At 39.0% G+C, this 21,091-nt stretch overlaps 1 protein-coding gene and 1 non-coding gene across 2 annotated transcripts in view; both read right to left on the reverse strand.

The window, feature by feature from the left end:
- Nucleotides 1–21,091, reverse strand: part of PCNX2 (pecanex 2) — a 152,085-nt gene that overhangs the window by 81,897 nt on the left and 49,097 nt on the right. The window contains exons 15-18 of the mRNA XM_048934999.1: nt 18,062–18,172; nt 16,638–16,729; nt 5,795–5,904; nt 4,140–4,236 (exon numbers count right to left, since the gene is read on the reverse strand). Of these exons, the coding sequence (XP_048790956.1) occupies nt 4,140–4,236; nt 5,795–5,904; nt 16,638–16,729; nt 18,062–18,172 (410 nt within the window). The remainder of the gene's footprint in view (nt 1–4,139; nt 4,237–5,794; nt 5,905–16,637; nt 16,730–18,061; nt 18,173–21,091) is intronic.
- On the reverse strand, nt 15,781–15,944 carry LOC125690239 (U1 spliceosomal RNA). Its single transcript, XR_007375567.1, has one exon. It is a non-coding gene; the product is annotated as a U1 spliceosomal RNA (small nuclear RNA).

Consider the following 21,091-nt stretch of genomic DNA (forward strand, 5'->3'; position numbering starts at 1 on the left):
TCACTTAAAACAAGCTTATAAAAACAATTAAACAAACCATATTTTCAAGCTTCCCTTCACAACCAAAAAGGATTCCTATTACAGTGACAGCCGTGTGTTTTTTGTAATCAGGTGACTGAAGAAGCTGCCATTTTAAGAACTGTATCAAATAAAGATTTAGTCAAAGTCAGAAGTAGGGATAATAATGGATACTGGAGGGAGGAGGAAAGGCACCCTTGCTTCCCATTCTGTACGCAGACCAGGTTATCAACAAGCAAAATGTACTACAAAAACTGTATTACAGAGGACTGCTATTTCCCATTTTTCCCATCTTTGCCTTTGCAAGTGTTCTTCCTACTGTGCTTGCACTGCTTTTGACACATTAAGAATCAGATGCAGGAAAAGGCCTTCGTTTTCACAGTAACACTCACTATTCAGCTATTTGAATCCAAATTTGATAGTTGTGTTCCAACTTTGACAGTACCTAGTGTGGCTAAAGTTTTATTTATGGCTAGGCTTACCCCCTTGCCCTTGCACAGAACTGCTTCAGCTGCTGACTTTCGCAATAGTCCCCACAGGAGGCAGGAGATCCTTCTTGATGTGGCAGACATTATTCAAGCTTCTCACAGTTTAGTTCTTTTTCTTTCTAAAACAAAGCCGGGCAGGAGTAACTTTGTTTTGTGTGAGGGCATAATGGCCAAGACCCACAAGAAATGGCTGACCCTGAGCAGTTGTTCTCTGCCTGAAGGGAATTCAAAGCTACCTTCCAACAGGATGCCCTGGGCATTCATCTACAGGTTGCTGTAGAGATGGGTCTTGTGGCTTCCACTTGCCTTCAGTAGGAAGAGGAAGTGCCTAAAGACTCAGAAAAACACAAGAAGGAACGTGACTCTACTGGTAGAGCAGTGAGCCAAAGGAAGGCAGAACAGGAAGCACAGACATGTTCTGGTTCTTATTCCAAGGCTGCTTTCTCTGCAGGGTTGCAAAACAGTCATCTCATATAAAACTGAACTCAGTTTGCACCTCTCTGTGAGCTGCTTGAAGAGCTGACAGCAGCATGACTGTGTATCGTAAGAATGAGGTTTATTCAGCTCATCTGAAGAGAACCACAATACATTTTCAGAAGGAGATTCAATTCTGTGAAACTCAAAATGAGTTAAGACATCATCCTGCTGGATAGGATGTAGGACCCTCTGCATGGATAGGAAGTAGGACCCTCTCCTGCTCTTGGCACCCCTTTATCTTCCTAGCTGCTGCTATGCAAATGCCTATCTTGGACACAATTCTGTCCTCCAGCTGTATAAAGCAGAATTTCAGAGTCCATTCCCAACCACAGACACTTATGAATTGATTGCTGAACGACTCTACAATACTATGCTTGAGTCCTTTATTTTAATGGGTCCAACATAGAAAAGTTAGCCTCTGATCACAGTTAATATCTCTGCAATGAGAAATAGCCATTACCAGAGTGTTATAGTTGGGGTGAAAACAGATGGGTTTTTTCCTCCATTTTACACTTGAGAGAAAAAAGAAAAAACCCAACCCAACAATATTACATCTCATGCCTCAGAGATTTTACATGTTGCAGCAGGATTCATTTGTTTAAAAATTATTTTCAATTACGCTTTTGGAGCTTTGTACAAATCCTTTTACTAGTTATGCATATGTTTGCATTAAAGACCAGGAAGGAACCTGGGTTTGAATTTAACGCATTAATACCTTCAAGCCACTGGTTAATCTAGCAATCAGCCATGTGGATGCCGAAAGAAATTAATTGTAAGGGTAGGAAGCTCCATTCTCAAAGCTGAATGGTCAATTATCCTTCACAGCTGTTTCATAATTCTGGTTTCCAAAGCTGGCAAATCTTACTCAGTTATTCAAGCAAAGGAAAATAGTAAAGGTCATGGAACTAAACATTAGAGATGATGCATTTATTACTGCTAACGTTAATATCAAGCCAATAGAGAATACAATAGATTAATTTTCAATATCAATCTAATTTGCTGCCTTCAGCTGTTTAATGGTGTGAATTAATTTTGTATATCTCAGCATTTCTGTTTCAAAAGGGTCTTATTTCAGTGTCACGTTTTGCACACCATACACATGCATATAGACCAGAGCAGGGCTGTTCCGCTGTGTGGCATTTTCATGTCCTCTGACACTGCTTTTAAAAGTCAGTTGAGTCTTACAATCTATACGTGGTTTTTATTGCGAGGTTGGTCAGCAGAGATTGTGGCTTGATTGCGTTCCTCAAACTTGAGGCACATGCACTTTTCAGTGCTTCAGTTCTTCCCTACTTGCTGTATTAGCGCTGCACTGTGAGATAGCAGTGAGAGTCCTGTGGCAAACTGGTTTAAGTGTACCAGTTAACACAGGAACTAGACAAAGAGCCTGCATTAGTCAGAAAGTGCTCTCATTCTTCAAGAGATCTCTCATTGAGCAAGAACTAGCACTACTAATCAACACTGAGCAAATAAATTTGCTTACAGCTTTTATACAGATTGAAGAAAACCAGCACAGAAAAAGAGTAATGCAAAGAACTAGGAAGTTTCAGCAACATCAAAGGTAAACAGCCTCTGTTCTAGAAGCAGCAGCATAGGGTGTTAAACAGTGCCAACTCCCCAAAACCAAATAAAGCCTTGAGAGAAAAAGGTGTTGGAAATCCCACTTACCAAAACAAAAACAAAAAAAGACCAACCAATAAACAAAATCAATCAAACAATAAAAAAAAAGCACCACTAGCAAAATATGGGAGTCAGGAAACATGACAAAGAAATGGAATCCTATGCCTGACCAGTCCCACAGCAGTCATCCCTGTGGTTCTATGTTCCCTGATCCATGAGATCTGCCCAAATGCAGTTGAAACACATGGTAACTGTTGGTATATGACATCAGACCACTATGCACATTACTGACACAAAAATAGGCATAGAGTCTCCATTTTCATGACTCCATTTTCAAATGACAGTCAGGATCTTAGATGAGATTTTGTTCATTCTCTCAGTGCTTTTTTCCTCTCAAAATATTGAAGTGTTAAGGTTTCCCTTTGCACTGTGAAATGCAGCCAGTTACAAGGACAGCTGCATTAACTGCTTCATTCCTTTGGCAAGATTCCATCTGCAGAACAGATGAAATCATTCTATCCTGCTCCAAGATGGGTACTATCAACAAAAGATACAAATGCAATATAAATACCAGAGAATGAGAAAATTTCAGTTACATCTGCAACACACTGTACAAGAAAAGACTGACAACGTGGCAAAATATAGGAAAATATAGGAAAATTTTAACATAAATACTCGTTTACTTTCTCTGTTACATTCGTATTGGAAATGTGGTGCTGGTACAAATAGTGTAGTTCATAAGAAGCTATAGCTCAATGCAGATGACAGGAACCGACATATCAATCTTGTGTGGGCCTTATTAGAGTAAGCAGTTTAAAGTAACATCATACAATGTAGGAAATAATCTATGCAGCAGCTAAGCAATGAGAAGTAGGAAACAGTGTGGAATCACCTCACATGCTTAGCTTAGACTATGTAACACATTATAAAATGTCCAATGAATACAATATGTGCAAGAGAAATGCATCCCTTTTTAAGAGATACCCAGAGGCCAGGCCAGCTACCACACTAGCGACCTGTACCACTGAGCACTATTGACTCTCAGATCATGTCTGAAGGTCAAAAAAAAAAATTAAAAAAAAATCACAGCTTGTCTCCCAGACATTCTGAACACTTCTTGCTTCTGCAAACATTCAGGACTACAGGAATGATCGCCTCTGTTGCAAAGGCTAAAAGCAGGCATTAGGTATGTAATCAGAAGGAATTGCTGTCTGGTAACTGGAAGCATGACAGTTCACAACTGCAGGAAATCTCCAACACTCCCTAGTACTTTCAGAAACTTGATAATCTTCCCACATGTACTCTCTGAGAGCAGCTTCTCCTGGATACCAGTTCTCCCTCCGTTCTGGCCTCTCCAAAGAGAAATCTAGAATTATTTCCCACAGTTTATATCTGTGGATTTAAAAGAACAGGATATATATCTGTCCATATAATTAATTTAAATGCTTAAATTACTAAATATCTAAATGGTCCTTCAGTGGGAAAATTGGATGTGACAGAGTTTTGCACAGAAGATAAATAAATAAAAAGTCTTACCACTGATTCTCTCATTTTTTCTGGGAGTGGATCTGCTGATGAATCTTCAAATTGTTGACGCAGAAAGTGAGGGACATATTTGCATTGAATTAGGGACCTGTTTAAAAACACATGTGGTTAGGATACTTCTGAACATGTCTAACAGATATAATACATATGAAGTGAGGAGAGCAAAGAAACAGGCAGAGGAGGAAGAACAGCCTCAGTTTTCCTTCATCATGTATGTAGTAGCTACCTTATCATTGCATAGCTGGAGATGATACAAACCAGCTCAACCTTTGATCAGAGTAAAACTTCCTTCCTCTTCACAATATCAAGGGGCCTCAACAACCAGAACAGTCCAATTAATGTGCCTCGGTCAATTAGAGGAATGAGTTAAGAGGGTACTCTTGTGTTCATGCCCCTTATTAATTCAGGTAAGCCAAAACCAATATGGGAGCTCTTTATGAAACCCAGTTCAAGATTGATGTGCTACTTTCTCCATCTTGATGTCACAAGTCATCTCTTAAACACCATTTCCAATCATCTTAACTTCCTTCAAATTCAGAGTTGCCCTAAAACTTAAAAGGACTACACATTTTCCTCGCAGTTGCATAAAGATATTTGATGATATTTTTAAAACTTAAACAAGAAATTTAACAATAATTTCAACTGCTGAGGATTTGATTAAGGATCAGGAACTAAAGTTAAAAGATGAAATAGTTTTAACAATATAAGATGCCTTCTTTATAGCAAGCTTTTTAAGGTAAGACAAGTTTTTACATTAGTAAGGAAGTTAAAGAATTGGCCTGTCCTTCCAGGAGAGTGGGGGGAAAAAAAGTACAATTATTTAAATGATTCCAAAATTTAAAGAGCTCACACTTTCACGCTGATTTGCAATTTAACTGTGTGTATTCTAGACCAAAGCTAAATAGTCTCCCTGCATCATGCTAGAAAAGACCAAGATGTCTGTGAAACAGAATCCCAGATGACAAGGTGATAATGGCAACATGAAGCCCATTTGTTGCTTAATTCCACACCACACAAGTTAATGCCCGCTACTTGTACACCATCACAGCCTCCCAGAAGATAACACAGTTCCACCCAGGAAAGCTCATGACTACTGCTCCAAAGCTACGGATCTGCATACAGCCCACTCTCACATTATCTGAAGCTGAAGAACTTCTCCCCTGGATCTTCCTTGTTCCCAGCATCAGCTCCTAATACACATAAACTCTCTTCAGCTACCTTTAGCAGAGCACATCAGAGCAAAAAAGGGAAGAGATGATCTTAAAGCCACTTCCCCACACATTACAAGTCCTTCTTCTTTGCCAAGACGTCACCAACACATCAGTAGACTGCAAGTCATCTCAACCAAATCATTATTCTCCAATGCGGCAAACATGCCATTTCCCAGAGGGTGGAATCTGCCCCAGAGGATTTGGAAGTGTTGCATAAAGAAAACCAGCCATACTGCTGATCTGGCTGCAGCACTTCATTTACTTACAAGACTAACACCAACCATGAAATCAGAATTTACCAAGGAATTTCCACTTAACCACTCTACTTTTGGAAGACAATCCCCCAACAGCTCTGAAACACAGATATTACTCTGAGGAAACCAAAATCTGTGTGCTATACAAGGAAATCCATAAATAAAATTGCAGGCAACTTACATCAGTACAGATGGGTCACTGCTTTGTCTGCTGAGGTGATAAGAAAGTGCAACTAGCAGACCACAGAAAGCAGAAAACAATGCTGGAATGTGCTGTGCATCCCAGGGTTCCTGGACATGGGAACAGAAAGCAGAGCATTTACAAGTTAGGAATGCAGTACTGTTTTTCTTTTAAAAGTAGGCAAAGCTGTGCTGTAACATTAAATGCACAGCATCTAGATCTCTATGCTATCAATCAAGATTTTACAATTCCTTATCACATCAAAGTCCATTATAGTGAAAAAGACTAAGTTATTACAATATTATCACATTTTGTGATAATATTACTGTAATTCCCACATTACCAGCAATTAGCTTAGAAACCATGTGAAAAACAAGTTTTCCTGTTTAAACTCTAAAGGCAGTTTTTCGTTAAAATGAAACATAAGTGAATTTATTTACAAATGAGACAAGTGAAATTATGTGCAGAGTACTTGTTTAAACTGTAAACTGATACGTTTCCTTGACCTGTGGCCAGATTGCTTGTAACAAAAGCCAGCATCACCAAGCTAGGGTACAGTTTTGGCACCTGATTCCTATATCTTTCTGCTGTTGTGTATAATATATCTAGGCCCTGCAAGCTATGTAACATCGTAGAGAGTGAGAGCACTAGCTACTGTCCTTAAGCAGGGGTAAAAGAGAGCAATTCAAACACTCATTAGCACACTGGGCATAATCAAGATGAGAAATTACCTCTGGGTGACTTAAGCAGCTAAAATTGGCTAGAGATAGTAAGTGGAGGAATAGAAAGCTTAATGAACAATTAATATGACCAGTGCCTCATCTGTGGAATCCTCAGCCACAAATTAGAGTCTTAAACATTGTAAATCCTAGCTGTAAAACGATACAAATTTTTCCTTTGGAGGACACAAATGTGGGTCAGACCCATAGCCATTTCTCTTCTAACCAAGTTAAACCTCACTATTCAATTCTATTTTTCGTTTGGTCATTCCCAGGTTTTGGACTAGGTACATTTTAGTCTAATTTTTCCCATACTTCGTCTCAGGTCAGAAATTAATATTCTTCAAGACATTGCAGAAAAGTTACTGAAGCCAAATTTTTTTGTAAATGCCAGAATTGTAGCCTATTCTGTATCCAGTACCCCTGGATCCTTTTCTGCCAGGCAGCTGTCCAACCTCTCTTCCCTCAGTTGGGACCCAAGTGCTAAACCCACCACATAGCCTTATTGAATGTCATACAGGCAGCTTCAGCCCACCAGTCCAGCCGGTCCAAACCCCTCTGTAAAGCCTTCCTATCAATACATCCATCTGACATACAGACATCTGCAAACTTACTGAAGGTGCACATGATCTCTTTGTTCAGATCGTTGATGAAGATGCTAAAGAGAATTGGCCCCAGTACTGAGCCCTGGGGGACACCACTTGTGATTTGCCTCCAGCTGAATTTAATTCCATTCATCACAACTCTTTGGGACCCACCAACCTGCCAGTTTTTTTTTATCCAGTGCAGCATATGCCCATCCAAGCCACAAACAACCAGTTTTTCCAAGAAAGAAAACCAGTGGGAAACTATCAAAAGCTTTACTAAAGTCTAGGTTGACTACATCCACAGCCTTTCCCTCATCGAAAAAGCAGGGCACTGTGACATAGAAGAAAACCAGGTTAGTTAAGCAGGACCTGCCTTTCAGAAACCCACGCTGTGTGAACCTTGTCACTTGACTGTCCTGTACATGCTGTGTGATGGCACTCAGAATGATCTGCTCCACAGCCTTCCCCAGCACCATGTCAAATGGCCGCTTCCCCAGATCCCAGTAATTGCTCAAGAACTCTACTTTCACATTTACTGCATTCTATGAACAGCTTCTGTCCAGGGCTAGCCTGTGCTCCCCTTTCAAAGTGCCTTTTAACTGACCCCTGAAAACTGAGCTCAGCTAGAAAGACAGGCAGGATAGCCATCAATATTCACTATATGGCGGGGAAAGAGGGTTTTGGGGGATAATACTAAACAACGCTTTCAAAAAAAAAAAAAAAAAAAGCACAAAGGCATAATTTCTCTAGCATCCCTGTTCCATTTTGTCACTTCCTCCCCCACTAACAATGCCTGGTAGAGTTTTAAATTAAAAAAGGATGAAAAAACAATATAGTCGATAATTGGACAATGATTCTTCACAGTAGGAAAACAGAAATGACAGGTTTTAGTCTAGGAAGCTGGCATTATCTGTCATCCTAGAAAGTGAGTTTGACTGCCTACTCTATCTCATTTGGACGAGGTGACACATAGTACTTTCACATACACTTTTGACTTTGATGCAGACACTCATGTAGTCATTTTTAAAACAAGTGAAATTGCCTTATAGGGTTAAGGATAAAAGTGGTGAGTTAAAACAGATAAAGTGACTGGGGGTGGTGTTCCACTTCAACTGCAGAACTGTCTAATCCCAGAACAATCCACTGAGCAGGAAGATAAAGGTGTCTTTGAAGTTACAAGTCTTTTACCACTGGTTGGGGTAGAAAGTAAAGCATATTTTTTTGAAGAGTGTTGATAGTAGCTTTCTGTCCTACATTATTTATCCTTTTTTACTTCTTCTCTAAAAAAAAAATAATGCATGTAGCAAACTTTTGTCTTTCAAAGATACACTAAAACAAATCATGTGTTGTACTCCAGAGAGAGTACTTTGAAAACAGCTGAACCAGTGATAAGTAGAATTCTTGATTTTGGTTGTTCTTTACTTATTTTCTCTGTGGCTGTGGGTTGTTATTTTTTGTGTGTGCATGCATTCTGTTGATTTTCGTTGCTTTTAAACTACAGCAACAAAAAAGAATAGTCCTCTTAACTCACAGTCTTGATAGACCGATACAGCATTAGTATCCTTCACTTATGCTAATTCAAGGAAGAAACAGTGAAGGTATTTTGCATGGTGATTGTTTTGTCTTTTAAATATAGTGGAAAAATCCAGTTTTTCTTCAAAAAGTACACAGACCTTCTAATTTTACACCATCACATCATTTCATTGTTATTTAACTAATCTTGTATTTCTTTTCCTCTCTCTTTCCTTCCACTACCTAGTTTCATTATGGATCTACCCTATTACTTGTATCAAAGAGTATGCAAGGCAGTTGATGAAAGTCAGCTATTCCTCACGTGTGGTGGTAAATTCCAAGAAATGTTATTTTATTTCGGAACTTAGAAAATGCTATTTGAATGAAATTGTAAAAGGGAATAACATCCCACTCCCAGACTTATAAGAAAATGGTAACACTGACATGCTCTGCATGGTTAACTGTAAGACAGCTTTGTTACCATGGATACCCTGTTTCCATTGAACACATTGACCAGGAAACCTCAATTATTCATGGCCTTTGTGATACACTTGCTAGATACAAGTTCCAGAGAGAGATGCCCACTAGCTTTATCTTCCCATCACACACAGAATACAAAACTTTACATTCATGTAAGACTACAAAACCTTGGTAAGCAATAAACTACCAACTTCTAATCAAAGTTCTCTTTATTTGCATTTCTGACTGCTTATTTATAGCTGTATTTTCACTGAAGAAATTTAAAATCCTTAGGGATGGAACTGATCTGGGGGTATGCTTTTGTGCATGTCACCTTACTAAGCAGTGTCCCAGTCTGTGACTGTGATTCCTAGGCTAGAGAATAAGACAGGCAACATCATGCAGGGAGCATTAATACTCATGTTGCACATAATGGTGAGTTTATCCCCAAACAAGAACTGCAGATTTCTAAATTTCTATACAATGACATAAAAGTAAACTTGGGCCATATTAGATTCTGCAGGCGTGTTCTTTTTCTATTATATCTGGACAATGAGTTCATAATATACACACAAATCTAAGAGCATAACTACTGGAGTTACGACTGAAGTGCAAGTCTGACTACAGCTGCAAACATCACTCACTGAAAAGCGTGTTATCTGACAATTCTCTCCAAAATTAACGTTCCTAATAGCTCTTGCTTGAACCTCAAGGGTCTTTAAATTGTAAAATACATAAAATTGATGAGCCTTGACTTCAAAACCTCCAGCAGCGCTGCAAGTATTTTATCAAGAAGAAACAAAGCTGTCTAATAATCCTATGTTTCTATTTTTTGGTCACTTACGCATTTGGGAATTCTGTGTATATATAGGGGTCCATTAAGAGCTGTTTAGAAATAGTTTTGGATGGTCTTAGCAGACCAAGGGAGATGTATGGTTGCAATTCTTTCCCACTATAAAACCCAAAGACAAATATTTCTAAATTATTAGTACACAGATGAAGCCTACATCGTTGAAAACAGGAATCAAGAAGCATTGTTATAGTGATTAATGAGTTTAGAACTCATTAAGCAACAAGCCAAACTACATCAATTGTGAGCTAAGAATGGTTTAGAATACTCATAGGATTTTCAGTAACTGTCCACACAAACGATAAATAAATTAGCAGCAAACACTTTCTTCAGGTATAAAGCAATGGAAAAATAAAAACTAAATAACTTGCACTAAAAGGAGGCAGCTATGCCACATTTAAACGCATACTTATCAGTTTAATTTTTTTGGACCTAGGTCCAATATATAAAATTTTCACAGGCTGAGTAAAAATAATACCCAAGTTCCTTAAGCAGTTGATAGATAAGTGACTAAATAGAAAGTTGGAGCACAAATGAACAATTAACTAGCTCTGGATGAACTTCAAATCCAAACCAACAGATTGAAACAGAAGGCAAAAAAGAAGGACAGACTGATTTGAGCTTTGAGAATGTGCTCTTCTGCTCCACTGCAACATATTGATGCACTGGAATGCTAAAGACAGATATCAAGATAGAAAAATTCCAGACAATGTATGTGGGAAAAAATAGGAAGGCATATATGATATTTAAACATCCATTAAATATTCAAAAGAAACCCAAAACAGATGGAACAGGAGACAAAAATCAGCTCATTAACTATTCTACTCAAGTGAAATAGGAATCACAGAAGTTCTTGTGTCTTCAGTCTGGTGAATATAATATCTGAATAGAAAAGCATCTCCTCCAGGAAAAAGAGATAACCCTTTCATGTATCAAAAGTAAGGTAGCTATTAGAGCTGCCAATTTCTGTACAAGATTACAGGACTGAAACTGAGATCAGAAATAAAGCCAGACTAAAGTGGACATAGATAATTCTAAAGTAAACTCAACACCCAATAGCTACAAAAAAGCAGAAAACTGAAAAAGCAGTTCTATTAGATGTGACAACTCAAGAAATGACAAAAAGAAGTGATCCAACTATATCCAGAATTTAGAGCTTTTTAATCAAGTGAACATAAGTGAAAGTTTTCAGACAACCTGGAAATAACTTGAATAAGGGGTAATGATACCATTAAACACGGGCTTGAGAGATTAAAACTATCTCAAAGAAACCAGGAAAACTTCAGGTCTCTGGACTTTAGAAACAAAGGCTCTTCTTTCTCATCTGAAATCAAGGTCAGAGTATGCAGTATTACATGCAAGGCTGCATAAGCAGGTGGTGTTGTACTACTCATGACATGGTTGTGTCATGTCAGAAGATGTCTGAAAAGATGTTTCGTAGCACCTGAAAGCTGTAGCCAAATCACCCCTCCTTGACTGGGAGAACACAACTGCTAACAAAAATATATGCAGTGACTCGGAGTTAACGCCGATGGAACTTCTGTTCACCAGCTACAACAAAACACACAGCCAAGACTTGAAAATGTGCTCCTCTCACAACAGGTGCCTTCAACCAACCTCTGTAACAAATAGCATCCTCTCTTGATGGGTAGAAAAGTCCTCAAGGTTTCAAATAGACAGATGGAAACCTGGGATTACAGCCATTTTTTTCTTGTTTCAGGGTTTTCTGGAGCAGCTGCTAGGAAATACTGTGAATAACCCTGGCCTTTCTCCTCTTTTACTCTCATCATATGATTCCAATTAAGATACACAATGGACATTTAAGCAGCCTGCCATATGATCCAACATCCCATTCACTACTAACACAAGATTAGGGATCATCCATCACTGTTTAGATCATATGCGCATTTTAGCCACTACAGAGAAACACTTCTGGTTATGGGATAGCAAAGGAGCTGGAAGGTCATTAAAAAAGAGGAGCATGGCCTCATTAACTCTTTGGGCAAATCAAATTTTGTCTGCAGATCATAGGATTAACTATGGATAATACTACATGATAAGCTTCCTCAGTCAACTCATCAAAACAAAATCAGTAACAATTAAGTTAATGATAGGTTTATACAACAAAGCTACTCTTTCCACAGAGCATCTCTGTTTTGTACAAAATAATACAACAACAAAATAGGCCTGCATAAGGTGCAGGATTTCAGCACCAGGGCTATTCACCCCACATCAGAACTCATTTTAGATTGTAGAAAGTTAACTTGAGTACTTGCACCGTTCTGGGGACATACTTCAGAGCAATTGCTCAATTCTCCTTGATTTTTTCCTTCCGAAATGAGAGTTATAGAGCAAAGAATTAGTTAATGTGAATTCAATCCTCTAAAATAGTTGCAACAAAATTTTGCAACTAATTCCTGATATTTAGAATATGCATGTATAGTTTGAGGTTCTAAAAACTAGCAAGAAAAATCTCACCTAAAAACACAGACCTAGAATAAACATTGCTTATTTCTTCTAATAACAAAAGAAAACCATAGAACAAACTATTATTCTAATGATCTTTTTAAGAAATACTATCTTTCCTTTTAGAATAATTAATGTACACAGAGAAATTAGGCTAGGCTGTTTCACCATGGAAGACCATAACTGGAACACAAGAAGCATTTCGGGAAGGAAAGGCTCAAGTCTGATACTGCTGCAATGAGCCCTCAGCCTGAGCATTTGATGTGAGCAATCGTTCACCAGTAACAAGCACACAACCACTTAGATAGATCCATTCTGCTCTGCAATTTATTTCAGGAAATGGAACTCTGCTCGTTACACCTGCTGAGCTATACGATATTCTGCCAATAAACAAGTGCTTACATTCAAGAATGCTACATTTCAGCCAAGTAATAAGCACTGCAACTCAGACCCTCTTCTGATACAGGATTTCTGCCATGTTTTCCTGCCCTGAATCTTTTTGATTGCAAAGATTTTTGACATCCATAAACTACTGGAAATTTGGCTTTCATCTTTTTTTCAAAAAACTAAGAATAAAGAAAGTAAAAAGGAAAATTATAAAATAGCTGTAAAGCTAAAGAGTGAAAGAGATACCCTTCCTATTGTAAAGACAATTACGTCCTTATTATCTTTGTGAAAACATCTCAGTGAGGCAGACTATAGGACTTGCCTACTTTTGAGCTAGAATCTGTGATTTCTAATGCATCAAAAATCCATCTTGATTTGATTAGGATGACAAGTTGTAGCCCATTATATATCAGAACAGTTCTAGTTTCTTACACAGGTATTAGATCATCTTTCACAGTTGTCGCTATTCAGGATCAGACCCCTCTGATCTTACTTATCCTCCACTAATGAAAGAATAAATCTGACAGAATCATTCTCTTGAAATGTTATAAGTCCAAAAGACAAAAAGCTCTAGACCTGACTGAAGAACACAGAAGGGTAATACAAGTGCACTTTTCTAGCAGAAAAAACCACAAGATTGCAAGCACCCCAGTGGACTGAGATTATGAGCTGAATCAAGTGGAATCATCTTTACATGCTTTAAATTAACCTTCTCAGAACTGTCTCCATAATAATAGTGCCATAAAAATTCAAATTATCTGTAATTTCTGTATGAACAGAAAGTCTGCACTTAATATTGGTAATTTACAGCAGATATCTTGTAAATCTTTCATAGCACTCTACAACTTCAGGGTAGCATATTTCTAAGCAGTTTGAAGTCTAATCCATGAGGAGATTGCTTATCTACAAAGCCACCTGCATGTTGTAATTTCAACTATTACACTGAGAAAGGAGTCCACAGAATATTTTAAGAGGCTTTTCTTTAACACTGTATACAAAACCTTTTTTTTTTCTTTTTTCTTTTTTTTTTTAAGTATCCATCACACAGCTTCCCTGCCCCCAAATAGCAAACCGTCCTCTGCCAAGCATAGAGGAAAAATGATTGTTTTCACAGGTTTTTATTTGCCTGTCAGATAGTTGTTCGAGTCAATTTCTTCCTTCCATACAGCAGTCTCTCTTTTTCTTCACTGTTTCTCCCTCCTCCATCCTGTCTCACCTTGTGGATTTTTCCCCACTCCTTCCATCCTTATGGAGAGGGACCCTCTACATCCTATCTGCCCCTTTCTGAATCATCAACACATTTGGAAGAATGTTGCAGGAATACCAGCCCCTTTAGGACACTGCACAAGAGAAGTAGTTAGGCTTTCTAGCACCACATAGTTGGGCAAGGTCAAACCAGTGTAACTGATATACTATGTGAATCTGGTGTACATCAACATGCTCAGAGATACTTACTAGTGTGTTAATGCACCACTACTCAGCAGCTGAATTGCCATAAATTATTATGCATGGACTCAAACCACCCAGGGGCAAGATAAAATGGTGGCTTAACACATTTTACCTTACTATTGGGAATGGTTAAAAACACAAGCACAGCCTGCTCTGCTCATCTGTGATAGATAACTAAAACATTGTAATTGACCGTCTTTGATTTAAGGTCCCTATTCAAAATTTTAAATAAAAATTGTTAAAAGCCAATTCTGAAACGTTTGTCTTTCTTAAAGAAATCCCTCACACAAAGATCCGATAGTACCACTGTGCTACAGATGTGTAGCATCACATAGTATCCTCTGGCATACTCCTGCAAGATGTTGAAAACAGCTTGCAAATCACTGCACATGCTGGTGCACTCCTGCACAAGCACTGACAGCATCTAGCCTGTCATGAAACAATGTTAAAAGACTACCCCGCAGAAGATACATTTTACAACAAATCTAGGAGGAAATTGTGGTCTCACCGTGGTCACCGGGAATTTTACAGCAGACTTGAAGACAGCCAGAAGTTCAATGTTATCTTTTGTTTTGAAAAGTAAAAATTGCAGGAGAGATACACACTAAGGGCAGGTGTAGTGTAGAGCAACTAACAGTTATTTTCCAGAAAAAGAGTACCTGCTTCACAAAGAGACACTAGAAAGACCAGGTATCTTCAACTAAAAGATGATATGGTTGAGGTGGGTACAACCAAGGACTACCAAATTGCCAAGGCAGCAGATAGAGTGAATGCCAACCTGTTATTCCACCAATACTGCAATACAAGCAATAGGGAAGACATGATGAAATAAGCTTTTCTTCACACTGAACTCAGTGAAGATCTGGAATTAGTTGCCACTGTGGAGGCATGCAGTATAAGCACATTCAGAACATTAGACAAACTCAAGGACAATGCTGACTGAATAAAATCTGCAGAGATGCAGCCTCCAAGAGATCTAAGCCAATAATTGTGGACAGTGGTTGAATAGTATGCGAATGAGCAACAAAAAATGGTCATGAAGTCCTAACCTAAAGTTCCTGTTACTGATGCGCTACCCCGTATTGGGTTAGGTGATCCACTGGTCTGCCCAAGCAGAACATAAGATTTCTTATTATTCTCTATTTTCTCTTCAAAATAGCCAAAGAAAGGCATGTACAAAACTTGCAAGCATTACACTCACTTTCTGCCTTGGAACTTCGTCTGCAAAGACTTGTCTGAAATCATAGAATCACTAAGGTTGCAAAAGACCTCCAAAGATCATCCAGTCCAACCATCCACCTACCACCAATATTTCTTCACTAAACTACGCCCCTCAGTGCAACACTGAAAAGTTTCTGGAACACCCTCAGGGACAGGGGCTTAATCGCCTCCCTTGGCTGCCTGTCCCAGCATCTAACCATTTTTTTCAGAGAAAAACTGTTTTCCTAGTACCCAACCTGAATCTCCCCTGGCACAACTTGAGGCCACTTCCTCTAGACCTATCACTAGTCACATAAGATAAGAGGCCAACCCCCATCTTGCCACAACCTCCTTTCAGGTAGTTTAGCACAAACACAGTCCCCCCACTATCACAAATTATGCAGCTGAGTTTCCCATATTTGGGGAAATTACAGGGGCCAGCACACTGGAGAGCAGGGGATGAGCCTCGTCCTGGGAAAACCACCTCCCTGATCATAGTGTCTCCCCTGCCAGGTAAGTACAATGATGTTCCACAGTAAATCCTACACACCAAAAATGGAGGAGAAGGAGATTTGGGACTGACTCAGTGCCTGTTTGACTTGGCAGCATCAAGGCTGCACAGTTATGTGGCTGGTGGCTCATTGCACAGAACAAACAGGTCACCTACTGATAACAGCAACAGTAAAGCATACTCCTTAATGGGTTTTTATGTCCTAAAAAAATCCATGTACAAACTTTTCCAGTGCACAGAAATATCAGCAAACACCAGTGTGCAAATCCAAAGTGATGCTCAGAGCTTCAGCACCTCCAGGTATACTGTTACAAAGCAACAAAAAAAATTTTTCCCCCTCCTGGGGAAATACAAACCTTACCAGGAATTTGAGTCAAATTTAGCCTGGTTTTCACAGGAGTTATATCATTTAAGCATAAGAGTTGATGTTAGACTTCATCATGGAAATACAAAGGATCATTTCATAATGATCTATGCAAAGAAGCAAGCAGTCATGAGCAAACATTTATCTTAGTATTTCTACTGCAGTTTCAAGTATTTCAGTGCAGCTAACAGGCAGAACCTAACACATGGCTTGTAAAGCTTATCTTGACAAATATCAACAACAGTGTAACAGCAAACAGTCTTGATCTCCCAAGTGACACGAAGTTAAGCGACAGGAAGTTTTAGACTGAAATATTGATTTTTTAGTGTTTCAACTTACCTTCACTGCACTGAAGCAAAATGCATACAGGACAGTCAGAACCACGAAGCTTCGGGAAATGCTGTAGAGTGCAGACACTAATCCAGAGGCAGCTGAAATGCAAACATCACATGTTAATTAATTTCTTCATAAATGAATATGTATGTTCAAAAAAACCACAAAAACAGCTCTTACATCACAACGTGTGTACAAATTCATTTAGTATACTACAAAGCTGTTTGTTGAGAGAACACCTTCAGTGACCCAAATCAGCTCACAGAACTGTGTACAGCTAAAACCAAAAGCTTAACAACACTGTACTCTATGATTTTTCCATGGATCTGAGCTCCCACACTATTATTCTTTGTGCTGAACATGGCTTTGCCAAAAATATTATATGACTCATGATGCTGCGAGAGGAGAAATGAAGTTAACAATCTGAAAATTTTCTAGTCAAGCTCCGTGTGGAATTTTCCTCATTCTCTCTACTCTTGGGACATAGGCAGGTTCTGCTATCAGCCCAAAGCATCCCAATTCGCTTGGTCAACTACGATTGACATATGTAGGAATTAACTTAAAGGGAGAGAAAAGAACACCATTTCGTCTCTCACTACTACTACACTACTACTTTGAGAACTTCCAGAACCACGGCAGGAAATGCTGTCAGAATTAGGAGTTCAGCAGTTTCCACAACAGAGACATACAGGCTGCTAAATAATGCTTTAGTTAGTTTTCAACATACACTAGAATGATTATTGATGGAATGGGGACTTTATGCAACATTTCCTCAAGGTCTGCTTTGGTGTTTATGAAGTAAGAAGTGAAAAACACCCTTATCATTGGTATAAATTTTTACCATTCACTAAAGGCTGTTACTACAGTAGCAAGTAGAACAGTGCAATAAGTGTAGGTCTAAATGAAAAGTGCGGAGGATGTTAAATCTGTGACATGCATTTTGAGATGCTTTACTGCATTTCATGTATGATCCCACAGATTACAGGCTCATTAGTGTTCGGAGTGCATTAGGTGCACCCTTACAGTATATCTTTCTTTAAAGTTTCATCCAAATGGAATCCAGTCTGCATATCCTGACATTATCTGTCTTTTGGATCATTGGATGAAGTATGGGACAAGGAACAATGAGCTTGTTTATCTTTATTTTTTTTGTTGTTGTTTTATATTGGACGTGTCAGAAAACAGCTCTTTCATGTCAGCTATCCTCTACAGCTTATTGCTCAATTTGAATACAACTGTTCAAAAGAAAAAAAGGAAAAAGAAAACTGGTCAAGGAGGTCTGACTAGTTTAGTATCCATCTCATTGCTAAGTGAATACCATTCACTGTTTGAACAGTAAGATGCACTGTGCTTTAAAAAACAGAATAATACACTTTAATCAGAGGTGACACACTCAGAAAGTGATAGCTCAGGCTCAAAATACTACTTACCAGAACCACCAAAAAGCAAGATGTCTATTTGTTCCAAAAGATATATACAGAAGGTGTTGATTTGAGGGAAAAGACCAAGAAGGGAAATTGCAGGAAAGCAATATAAAAACACTAATGAAAACAGAAAATGCATATTAGAACACAGTCATACATCATAGTAAATCGAGAACACAGAAACAGGCATAATCCTGCAATAATATATTACAATAAATTCTGAGCATTGCTCTAGTAAGGATACTTTATTTAACCCTTACCTACAATTATTATACTTACGTAAACAAAATGAATTGTTCTACTTTATAAGTAGTAAGTAACTCAGAGGTTAAATTTAAGATTTATTTTGGATAGCAATAAAAGAACAATACCAAAAAACAAAGAAACTGAAGAAACTCAGGAGTTAAACCCTGTCCGTCATCTTTACATAGCATTTTTTTCCTGTGTAGAACAGCTTACTAAAATGGCTGCCTTACAGTCAAGGAAAGGCAGGAGTCACAATTTGAGCATCTGTGCTGCTGGTCTTAGGTTCTGTTCATCTCCAGCCACTCCTCCACTTCTCCTAGCTCCACCTTAGAAAACGCTAAGCACAGTTGTTTAGCAAAGCACACTCTTTTAGAGCACACTGAACTGGCACCATCAACACTGAAGGATACATGTGCATGATTAATCAACTTACTGATTTATCATACTAGTACCCAAATGCTCTGCATCCTGAAGGACAAAGATGTGCCAGTCACTCTTCCTCGTAAACAACTCCGTATTTGTTAGTTTACATGCTAGGAAGGCTGCAATTTCCTCTCATTCATTCTCACAAAAAGCAAATTAAACAAATCATTAGTATAATTCATTCTCCTTCCTTCTCGAGCCAAATTTTAAGAAGGCAACAATAGGATTTGTGCTCTTTGTTGAATGCTAATTTCACATTTTACTTCCAGCCTCTCTTACTAATGCATTTTGTGCTAAAATAGAACAATATAATGAGTTTAGTCTGACAGTTACTAAATTCATCCTATTACACATTACTAGTACCTAATATTGTAAATCTTGCTGAGGAAGTCAAACACAGGAGAAGAAATGACATACGTGAGTGTTAAACACAGACAGGGCTCACGTAAGTGTACTTACACTTCCAGTGCACCCTTCATCATGACTTCCTGCCACTGAAAGCAATTAAACGTATTCTGCATACATGAGAACATGAGAAACTTGTCTTCTCTCTCTCTCTCTTACATGCATTAATTAATAACATTATTAATCTTCTCTTTCTTTATTATTCTGCTCATCTTTTAGGTATTCCACCAATCCACACCAAGCCAAGCAAATACTACTCAGAGCATCAAACTCCCCAACAGGTCACATGGACTCTCCATGGGATCAAATGTCCTTCAGTGCTGGAAGCTAGTCCATCAGGCAAAGGAATTGCAGAACTGACAACTCGTCTGACTACTGGGTAACAAAGATGGTGAATCAGGGTCTGGATTGGAATTAGGAGTCCCCTGGGTGTGCTCAGCGCAGAGCAGAGGAGCTGAGGGGAGGCCCGATGGCGGCTGCAGCTCCTCACAGAGAGCGGAGGGGCAGCGCTGAGCTCTGCTCTGTGTGACAGCGGCAGGGCCCGAGGGAACGGCATGGAGCTGCGTCGGGGGGGGGGGGGGGGGGGGGGGGGCTGTGGGGTTGGGGACAGGTGCTGCACCACAGGGCGGTGGGCACGGAACGGGATGCACGGGGCTGTGGGCACGGCTCCAAGTGCCGGAGTTCAAGCTGTGTTTGGACATCGCTCTCAGACATAAGGTTTGGATTTCAGATGGTTCTGTAGGGAGCCGAGAACTGGGCTCCATGATCTTTGTGGGTCCATTCCAACTTGACATATTCTAATATTCTGTAACTTACAGTCTAAATTACTGCCTTTGCTGTAGCAACCTCATAAAAGGTAAGAGCAGGTGGAGAAGGATAAGAAAGAGACACTGTACTGTCAACATTCCAAAATAAATGATGAATCAACAAGGAGACAAAAGTTGGTTGACTACAACAATGTCCTCATCTCATTCTCTCTCTGATAATACCTTGAATAACCCTAACGACTCCTGTAGCTAAGGCAGCTTTGTTTATCTCCTCCTGAGTAAAGGAGCACACCAGAGTGTGAAATAAACAGTTGTCACTTACAAGAGGATTGAATTTCAGTGCAGTACTTTCCCTTATGGGAAGTAAACAGGAGCTGATTAATCAGTCGGAATTGCATTATGATTTCTGGAAAGAACATTTAAACAGCACACATTTCCACACAGAACACCATTAAATGCTGGACCACTAAGTGATAGTTATGTGAGTCACTGGCATTTAACACTGCAGTTTGGAGGTTTCCTCCAGTGGAGCTGCAACCAGACAAGTGCAAGAGGGAAGGCACAAGTTTTGACTTACAGAAACGTAGAACTCATTGTCAACGTCACTGCAAATATCTCATAAGCTTTAAAAGAAATGGCCTTATTAAAAAGATGTATCTGAGTACCAGTCAATTTTCTGTGTGATAATACACACTGCCACAGAAAAATGTTTGTTTGTTTGTTTTTTTGAGAAATAGGATTGGGTCTTTGTTCCATTTTCCCCTCCTGAATGCAGCTAAGAAAACTCACAGACTTTCTTCCCCTGTCAGAAGCTCAGTCAGTGCTGGAAACAGTGGGCAGAGGACTTGTTACCATCAAATTCTGCCATCACCTGATATTTACTCTTCTGAGATTTCCACCAACTGATTTCACTCCTCTCTCCAATGCTCAAGTAGTTTCATCATAAAAATCTACCATGCATTTAGCACACAATGCTTTTTGCCGCTGACCATACCTACAGCACCTTTGACTGGTTCTGTCTGTGACCTTACTTGCACTGCGTATCTACTAAAAAAGTCAAGAAAGAAATTAAAGATGAAAGCCAAAGTTAGACTGAACTAAAGGCATGATCCCCCAACTAACATAAACCAATAGCAGTTTCATCACCAATTTAAAATAAAATAGAATCAGGCCCTAAATAGATCTCTTCAAAAGA

The sequence above is a fragment of the Lagopus muta genome, chromosome 2, assembly GCF_023343835.1.
Source record: "Lagopus muta isolate bLagMut1 chromosome 2, bLagMut1 primary, whole genome shotgun sequence".
Lineage (NCBI taxonomy): Eukaryota > Metazoa > Chordata > Aves > Galliformes > Phasianidae > Lagopus > Lagopus muta.